The sequence below is a fragment of the Anopheles merus genome, unplaced genomic scaffold, assembly GCF_017562075.2.
Source record: "Anopheles merus strain MAF unplaced genomic scaffold, AmerM5.1 LNR4000324, whole genome shotgun sequence".
In the NCBI taxonomy this organism is placed as follows: Eukaryota; Metazoa; Arthropoda; class Insecta; order Diptera; family Culicidae; genus Anopheles; species Anopheles merus.
In genome coordinates, this window is record NW_024427904.1 from 19,481 (window position 1) to 28,106 (window position 8,626).

The 8,626-nt window shown below is 46.2% G+C and overlaps 3 protein-coding genes across 3 annotated transcripts; 2 read left to right on the forward strand and 1 right to left on the reverse strand.

Moving 5' to 3' along the window:
- Positions 1-1,737: 1,737 nt before the first annotated feature.
- On the forward strand, positions 1,738-3,618 carry LOC121602159 (acylglycerol kinase, mitochondrial-like). Its single transcript, XM_041930917.1, has 3 exons — positions 1,738-2,023; positions 2,088-2,223; positions 2,289-3,618. Exons 1-3 carry the CDS (start codon positions 1,914-1,916, stop codon positions 3,381-3,383), a joined length of 1,341 nt encoding a protein of 446 aa, XP_041786851.1. The 5' UTR covers positions 1,738-1,913; the 3' UTR covers positions 3,384-3,618.
- On the reverse strand, positions 3,409-5,036 carry LOC121602160 (phospholipid phosphatase 6-like). Its single transcript, XM_041930918.1, has 3 exons — positions 4,932-5,036; positions 4,207-4,369; positions 3,409-4,120 (listed from the first exon to the last, which is right to left on the reverse strand). The coding sequence occupies exons 2-3, from the start codon at positions 4,216-4,218 to the stop codon at positions 3,470-3,472; spliced, it is 663 nt and encodes a 220-aa protein (XP_041786852.1). The 5' UTR covers positions 4,219-4,369; positions 4,932-5,036; the 3' UTR covers positions 3,409-3,469.
- On the forward strand, positions 4,588-7,031 carry LOC121602161 (ubiquitin-related modifier 1 homolog). Its single transcript, XM_041930919.1, has 5 exons — positions 4,588-4,883; positions 4,973-5,444; positions 5,712-5,779; positions 5,887-6,017; positions 6,118-7,031. The coding sequence occupies exons 2-5, from the start codon at positions 5,383-5,385 to the stop codon at positions 6,184-6,186; spliced, it is 330 nt and encodes a 109-aa protein (XP_041786853.1). The 5' UTR covers positions 4,588-4,883; positions 4,973-5,382; the 3' UTR covers positions 6,187-7,031.
- The last annotated feature ends 1,595 nt before the right edge of the window (positions 7,032-8,626 follow it).

Here is an 8,626-nt window from a genome sequence, read left to right on the forward strand (position 1 = left end):
ACAATAATTGTCAAATACAACATAAATTGCAATTTGGTTGAATTTTAAATCCCATTTTTTAAGGTAAAACATTGGAATCTTTAGCTGTAATTAACTCCAACAATTGATGGAGTTGCTAACACCTACCACTTCAAGCGGAATTAAACTAAAATTTGCAATAATTTTACAGAAACCGTCTAAATTTGATACACGCATATATTCGAGACACGCTATTGCCTCTCATTCATAGCGTAAATTGGGAATAAGAGGACATCCCAAGTAGCACAATCCCGTTAAGAAACCGTTAAAAGTATGCCTAAAAGTATTACTTTTAGCTTTCCATACAGCAGTAATTTTAGGGCTTACAACACTGCGTAACGCTTTCCTGGCTTCGTCAATGCTTCGTTAAAAATTAAAATTTTGCCGGTATTTTTAACGAAAAATATCAAACTCAACGAACAAATCGACAGAGATGGCTGTATTGCTCTTTCTCATTCTATATGCATTTTCTAGATCTTCGTTAAGTTACAACAGAAGGTGTTAATATTTCTTGGAATAAATGCATAAATTCACCACAAATACTTTTATTCGACATTTCATCGTTTTGTCACTGCATATTGTCACTTTATCACATAAGTTTCTTTCATTCCATGGGTTTCTTCCATTATATTAGCATGGAGGTCAGCTGCAGCCGTGGACGAAAAACTTGATGTCCAAACGCTATCCAAATCCAATATGCTGCGGAATATAAAACTTATGTAGCTCGTGTGAAGATAATGGTAATATCGATACACTGACCTGTTATAAAATCATGATGACACACAAATTAAACATTAGTTGATAGAAATTGTCGCAGACGCTTGGTTTTGTTGCCATCTACACAAAAGCTACACACACGAAGCTTGACGAACTTTTTGACATAAGAAATGGAGGCGCCATGTACGTGACCATGTACAGTATGTCTCAAAAATTATCGTCATCAAGAGCATGTTATTTTCCCAAGAAAATATAAATTTTTATGAAATTTTTTCTCATTTGCAAATATTGCATACACTTTATCAAACTCTTCACATATATTATTTGAACATATGAAATTTTATTTTTTTATTTTAAAATTATTTTTTTATTATCACCGCAGATTCAAATAGAGGAATAAAAGAAAACACATAGTTTTCAAACAGTTAATAAATAAAATGGTTTGGTGTAAAAAAAACGCATTATTACATACATAAGAATGAAAAAATGATTTTCCGAATATTGAATAAATTGGAAATGGTGTAGATAAAATTTGAAAAACACTGTGTGTTATATTAACCCGAATCGATAAAAACGAGTGTAACGGAATACGTCGTTATGATGTAACGCTGTCCAATGTCATATTCTCTTAAGAAACTCTATTTGATTTTTAAAAGCTTTAAAAAACTGTTAATAATCAAATAGAGTTTCTTAAGGCTACTTGGGATAAAAACCCACCACCGGATCAGCTGATGCAATGGGGGAACATGTATGAGCTAGTGAGATGGCGAAGCTCAGATGCTAATATGGCACACACATGAAATGTTGAACCCCGTGGGGTTTTGTATTTATTTGTTTGGCCAATTAATTTTGTCCACCATCTTAAACTCTCACAACGCCTTTCAAAAACGCTCGCTAGCAAGGAAAAATCGCACCGATTTGGAGCGTTGGTGAACTTGTGCCAACCGATTTTTGCGTAGCGTTTCCGAAGGGTTCACGTTTCCGAAGGGATGACAGCGGTTTGTTTACATCTTACACAACCCGAAACGTCATTTTTGCTCTCGCATTTTCAAAAGCACCACGATTTTTGGTGTCCACCACCACTCTGTTGAATAACATCATGTTTCGCCGGTAAAAAGGCACTCGCGTTTCCTTTTTGGTGCGGCATTTTAGAAAAGCTTTGCCCTTAAATCTCCACGATGGCATTTGTGATTCGGTTCGCGAAAGCCGTGCGCAACAACTGGAAGAAATCGACCGTCTTTGGAAGCGCACTCGCCTACGGTGTGTCGTACTCGAACGAGAAATATGAGTAAGTTCCGTGGATATTTGTTCAATCAAAACGGCTCCCAATGGATGTGTTTTGTGTGTCGCAGGATCAAACAGCTGATGCGCTACTACTGCACGGAAGCGTCACGGTACGGGGACGTCAAGATAAACCTGAACCAAAGACCGCCGAAAGTGTTGGTGCTTCTCAACCCTGCTGCGAACCGTAAATCGTCGGAGGAGGATGTTAGTAACTGAATTTGATTTCCATGTTCAAGTTTCGTATTCATAACTTCATAATCCCATTCTAGTTTCACGACTACTGCGAACCGATCCTGCATCTGGCCGGGTTTGAGGTGGATTTGGTTAAAACCGACTCCGAAGGGCACGCCCGCCGGTACGTCGAGGAGCTGGCCACCCTTCCCGATGCGCTCATCGTCGGTGGCGGTGATGGAACGCTCTCGGAAGCCGTCTCCGGGATGAAGCGCCGCCAGGACGGTGCACAATGTCCGATCGGAGTGCTTCCCCTGGGCCGCACGAACACACTCGCGATGAAACTCTTCTCGGCCGAGGGCTCCAGCAACTCCGATCTGGAGCATGTGCGCACCATGGCCAATGCGGCATACGCCGTCATCGCTGGCAAGAAGGAAAAAACGGACCTTATGCGCATTGAGGTGTTGCCGAGTGCGGCCGATGAAACGCCGCCGGAGAAACCCGTGTACGCCGTGGGTGCACTGCAGTGGGGCGCTTTCCGGGACATTCTAGCGCTGAGGGATAAGTACTGGTACACGGCCTCGCTGCGCGACTATACCGCCTTCCTGTTCAACGCGTTCGATGGAAAGCACACGTGGAGCTGCAAGGCAAAGATTGCGTACACGGAACCGTGCAGCGGGTGCAGCAACTGCTACAAGGACATGGACGACCAGTGGACGGCGGCCAAAAAGGCGGAACAGCAGCCACGCCGATGGTGGTCGGTGTTTGTGCCGCGTGCGAAAACCGCAGCAAAGACGGATTACAGTAAAATCGTCAACGAAAAGTGCTCGGTGCGGCACGAGATTGAGGTGGAACCGTCGGAGCTTGTCATTAAAACGGGGAACGTTGCGGTGGACGAGCAGGAAGGTGAAAAGGGAACGGACAGCACGAAGCTGGATGTGGTCGTGGGGGAACAGGTGGACTCGAGCTTCGGTTTCATCGGTGGCAGCTGGGGTCGGGTGAGGGGTCGAAAGTATTTCGACTGTCCGGTCAAGGATAGTATCAGCGTGCGCACTGTCGAGCTTCTGCCCGAGCGGCTGAAGGTGGAAGAGACCGACCCGGAGCTGTACTACTCGATCGACAATGAGGCGTACGAGGTGCGCCCGGTGCGGATAACGGTTGTGCCGAAAGCGGTCGAAATATTTACCTTCTAGAATCAATAAACTTAACAGACGCGCGTGTTTGGTGACAAAAGCTTTATAGTTTTTTTTTCGGGTTTAAATAGAGCACTCCACACACCTTACACAGCATATTCCGCACCCGCCACACGCTCGTCCGTAATCCAGTTGATCAGCCAGATGCTACCCTCCTGGTCGAACCAAAGGATCGATATCAGCAGCGCATTGAACAGTCCCAGCAAGATACCGCCCAGCACGTCCAGTATGTGGTGACGGTACAGAATCAGCCGGGAAATGCACAGCGCCACCGTCCACGCCATCAGCGGTGGCCAAAACACGACCGTCACCGGATCCAGCACGATCAAAAAGGTCGTAATAAACACACCGCGCGAAACGTGCCCCGATGGGAAGCTAAACTTATCCGGCCCAAAGCACAGCGGATCATCGTTTATCGCGGGCCGACGGCGACGCGTTGCCGCCTTAATAACCGCCACCATCACAATGTCCGTCAGCAGGCCAATGAACAGGTTCACCTGCATCTGGTACCACTCCGGCTTGTCGATCATCCAGCAGAACGCGAGCCACCCGGCCAGCCAGGCGATCCCATGGCACGAGTACTCCAGCACCTTGCAGTGCGTCCGGAGGGAGCGCAGTGGCACAAAGTTCAGCATAAAGCTGACAAACTGTTTCGTCATCACGACGTCCCATTCGAGCAGCTTCTTCAGGGCGGGCGGGATATTTCTGCCCTCCTCCAGGCGCGTCTTGGAATCGACCTGTTGGTAGCGAAAGTAAGCAAAACGATCGTTAAAAGCAAGTGCAGAAAAATGGGCAAAAAAGAAATAGAATTAGCATCACTTACACTTTCACCCATCTTGGCACTTGATTGATATTCTTTTTAAAAATAAATATTCTTCGGGCCCTGTCGACGATGACGATGATGACGATGACGCAGATCGTGCGACAGATGCACACGGACAGGAGCAGCTGGACTGATTGTCGGCGGTCGAGATTGCTGACTGAGTCTGGTGTGTAAGATAAATTTGCTTTTATCTGACGCTTCTTATCGACCTTATCGGCCTATCAGCTGTACAAATTTTCCGTCCTCTTATTTCTCTCTTTTCTTTGGCTTTCTGCTGGTGTGATTAGGAAAATAAACACAGCACTCTGACAGCAGGGGGGCTTTGTTATGACAGCCATCCCTTCGGGAACGGCACCAAAGTGGAGTTGATAAAGAACAGAACTTTTTTTTCGCATTTCGCGTTCAAAAGCGTGTTTTCTGTTCACGCTTTTTAAAATAATAAAATTGTGGCCTCATTGCCAAACTTTAAAACACTGCCATTAACACGCTTATTGCAATAATCGCAACGGGAGGAAGGAAACGTGTTGTTGTTTACAATCTCGCCCGGTCTCGAAACGTCATCACACTCTTCCGCTCTTTCCACGCGGGTTGTTCACACAGCGAGAAAAGAATCGTCCGAGTCTGAAATCGTTTATTTTCAGCCTATTTCTCATCGGCAGCAGCTTCCAGAGCAAGAGGTTTGTAGCGCTGAATTAATCAGATCCCTAGAGAGGGGTGAAACTTACCGGTTACTCGTTTTCCCCACTTACTCATCAACCACAATCAGGTCCACACCGTCGTCGTCGCCGCCGTCGTCGTCGTGTACACCACGCAAGAGATCGGTCGTGAAAATCTCAACCGCGCAAGATCACGAACACAGTTCACACGATCACGAACACAGGACGAGGAGGGCCTGTGTGAAACGACTCTCACGACACACAGAGCAAAAGTGTATAAGCGTCAGCTGCTCGCGGTGGAAATCAGTCAGTTTTTCACACGCATCCGGAACGGCCGTATCGTGCGAGACGGATCCATTTGCCATTCGTTTTGATTTGTGACCGCAGTGCGGAAGAACTTGCCGGTTTTGCATCTTGCAAGTGGAAGATTGTGCCGGAAAGCAGTTAAAGTAAACCATCCGGCGGCGCTCTTTTATTGCATTTTCCAATCGCAAATTACATCATTGGTGCCAGCAGCAGAATGGACGATTCCATTGACGAGGAGGTGATTTCGGGCGGCTCAACGATCACCGTGGAGTTCAGGTAAGGCCGTGTGTGTATGTGCGTCAGAGAAGAACCTGACGGCATTGCCGTCATCCAGCAAAGGCAAAGCGAGCAAAGTGTTTCTTTAAAGATACAAAAAAAAAAGATCCTAAATCCTACGCGCGTCTTTTACCCCACGGCTGGCACTTTCGTTGGGTTGAAGACACACACACTTTCTTTCACCGCGCACCGATGACCGAGATTTGAAATGTTTTATTTTATGTTCTCGCTTTTTCCGCCTTTTTTCTGTGTTTCTCCCTACTAAAGTGGTGGAGCGGAAACTCTTTTCGGTGGTGTGAAGGAACACATCGTACCGTTGGATGGATCGAAAATAGGTAAGCGTGCGCGCTTCCCCCGTGTCGTGCGCTGTTTGCGTGTGTGTGTGTGTGCATCGGGCGAGGTTATTTGAAGGTGTTTTTTTCTGCTTCACTTTTATCACCAGTATTGCTCGAGGAAATGCTCCGATGGCTAAGGGATCATCTGCTCACGGGTGATGCTGGTCTGTTCCTCCAGGAAAACACCGTCCGGCCCGGCATTCTGGTCATGATCAACGATACCGACTGGGATCTGATGGTGAGTGCAGACGCGAAGCGACAAAGGAAAACCATTTCCTCCTAATTCCTTATTTATTTCCTTGTGCGTTTTGTTCCCGTTTTCCATTCCCAACACACAGGGCGAAACGGAGTACATCCTGCAGCCTGGCGATCATATCCTCTTCATTTCCACCCTCCATGGCGGATAAGCACCGTGGTCGGGAAACGATACCTGTGATATACACTACTTCTACTACTACTACTACTACTACCACTACTACTGCTAACACTGCAGTATCAAGTGCTGCTGCTTCTAACTACAACTACTTCAGCTGCTCCCGGTCTAGAAGCCGCATGGATCGTGAGATATTGTTATTAGATGGGATGGGCGGTTTTTGTTTTTAAATATTGCCTTAGTGTTAAGAGTGAACTGGTTTTCGTCCCTCTGTCTCCCCCTTTTGACCGTACGATACGCGGTGTTGTTTGTTGTCGTTCGGTAGCAGCAGCACTCTCACATGCGCAGAGAGACACGCAAAGAGAACGGCGCGCCAAACAGGACGGACGATTAATCCTCGCTGCTGATAATAGAAAGTAAGGCTAACGTCACAGACACACTGAGAAGCTTCTCGAGCATTATCGTACTGATGATTGCGCGTTTTTATTTAACTCATTCGGCAACACAGCCCTCCCGTAGGCGTAGTTTGATCGCGTGAAATGATCGCACTGTCGGCAGAAGCAGTGGTTAGATTGAAAGGAGGGAAGGAAGGGACACGAAACAGATGCACAAAATTAACTCGTTTGATTTTGGTTTTTAAAATTAATACTAAGCAGATCACTGCTACTGTATGTACAAGTAAACCCGCGACACACACGATTCGCGATTTCCCGCTCCCTGGGTAAGGATGGCGATGGGAAGTTTCTTTTTGTATACAAACATCCTATTCTTGTTTATATAGTACTGTGCAAGATAGAGGAAGGAATAGGAAAGATTCAGTGAAGGAGAGTGAGAGAGGGCGAGTTTAATGGAGAAATATATACCAATTTAAGCAGATTACTTCATCCTTGTTTGCATGTTTTCCCTTTCAACAGTTTCCAATGTTCGTGTTTTACTCTTGCTCTTCTCTCTGCTGCGTAGGTTTGCAAATGTTTTCCCGTACTGTTTCGTGTTTTTTTTTTCTCTCCAAGAACTTGCCCGCTTGCATCTGTTTTCCATACATTATCTTGGCGTCGGTGTTTAGCGTCCGTTGGTTTGCAAATTTATTATCCGCTTTACATTGTTGAAATGTGATATCGTTTATTGAAGCGTCCAGAAAAAAATCCCTCTCCTCGCACGTTGTCCTTGAGTGTGGGCGAAAGATGTTTTCCGTTTTAGCAAAAACGAGAAAAAAAAACACTCCCCGGCAATTACATGTCCACACGACGAACACGACCCGATCGATATGTGGGATGGAAAAGCGAACCGGGGGTTTGGGCGGACAGGGAAGCGCAAATGCCACTCGTGCGCACCACTCAGCACGCGTGTGTAACAGATTTGGAGGTCTAAATGAGGTGCGATATTGAACCAAAAGAAACTAACCAATCCAAAACAGACGGACAGACAGAACAAGGGGTCGAAAGACAGAAGTGGGGAAAACAGTTTAAAAATAACATCCCTTCACACGGCTGTTTTTGGAGGAGCACTGCTCCACCCGAAAGCGCAGGGGCCAACCAACCTGTCCCAGCGGAAGCAGCACGTGAAGACACGCCAGTACGCGCGCTTCCACCACGAGCTGGACGTTTGGTGTACGATTTATTTGCCAAACAAAAGATACAAACGCGCGATGCTGATGTTGTTGTTTTGAGCATGAACCAGCGTGGGACGATGGATAGTTTATAGTGGGGCAAATGGTTTTCGAGCACGGTTGATCGTTTGACGGGCGGTAAATTTATTATTCGCAAAAATTAGACGAAAAAAGAAGCCGGAGCGAGTGGCTATGAACGCGGTTTTGCTGCCAGCTGCTGTCCTGCCTAATTGGCTTTTGTGTGGGAAACGAACACGGCTTTTTTGAAACGGGAAACGGGACGGGCGATCTATTTTTGCCGGATGATTACCGGCGTAAGAGGCGTCAAATCTTCCCCTCCAACTAAATGTGGGAGGGGAAAAGGGGTAAGTGCAACGGGGTAAGTTGAAAGGAAAAATGGAAAAAAAACATCTTAATTGCACATGCAAACGCTTTGTTTTGTTTAAATATAAATTAAGCAAATAAATCTCGCTTTAATTTTAGGAAGGATCGTTCGAAACATTCAATCAAATGTCATTAATTCGTTTCCCGTGCTCTGACTACGATCAACGATCAGCGAATCGATCGAGGAAAGGCACACAGCACAACACGCCTAGATGCTTTGATCTGGGGCCAGCATACACACACACCACACCACACGGATCAAACATTGCCGGTACCCGTTGAACTCTTCGAGATTTTACCGCCAGACCCCGTTTGTCTGGCAGCGCGTTTACCCTTTTGTACACCGATCACGCTTTTACCTTCTTTTTTTCAAGTTCAATGAAATTACAATCCGGCTTCAGAGCGAGAGAGAGAGAAAGAGAGAGAGAGGGCATAAAACGCTTTCTACTACAACTGATCTAAGATGGCTTACGATACTCATTTC

What these genes read in the sequence shown, in the direction of transcription:
- LOC121602159 (XM_041930917.1), top strand. Translation starts at nt 1,914, where the DNA reads ATGGCATTTGTGATTCGGTTCGCGAAAGCCGTGCGCAACAACTGGAAG. An exon ending in TACTCGAACGAGAAATATGA is followed by an intron (nt 2,024 to 2,087) that starts GTAAGTTCCGTG and finishes TGTGTGTCGCAG; the next exon opens with GATCAAACAGCTGATGCGCT. An exon ending in GTAAATCGTCGGAGGAGGAT is followed by an intron (nt 2,224 to 2,288) that starts GTTAGTAACTGA and finishes ATCCCATTCTAG; the next exon opens with TTTCACGACTACTGCGAACC.
- LOC121602161 (XM_041930919.1), top strand. Translation starts at nt 5,383, where the DNA reads ATGGACGATTCCATTGACGAGGAGGTGATTTCGGGCGGCTCAACGATC. An exon ending in ACGATCACCGTGGAGTTCAG is followed by an intron (nt 5,445 to 5,711) that starts GTAAGGCCGTGT and finishes TCCCTACTAAAG; the next exon opens with TGGTGGAGCGGAAACTCTTT. An exon ending in GTTGGATGGATCGAAAATAG is followed by an intron (nt 5,780 to 5,886) that starts GTAAGCGTGCGC and finishes TTTTATCACCAG; the next exon opens with TATTGCTCGAGGAAATGCTC.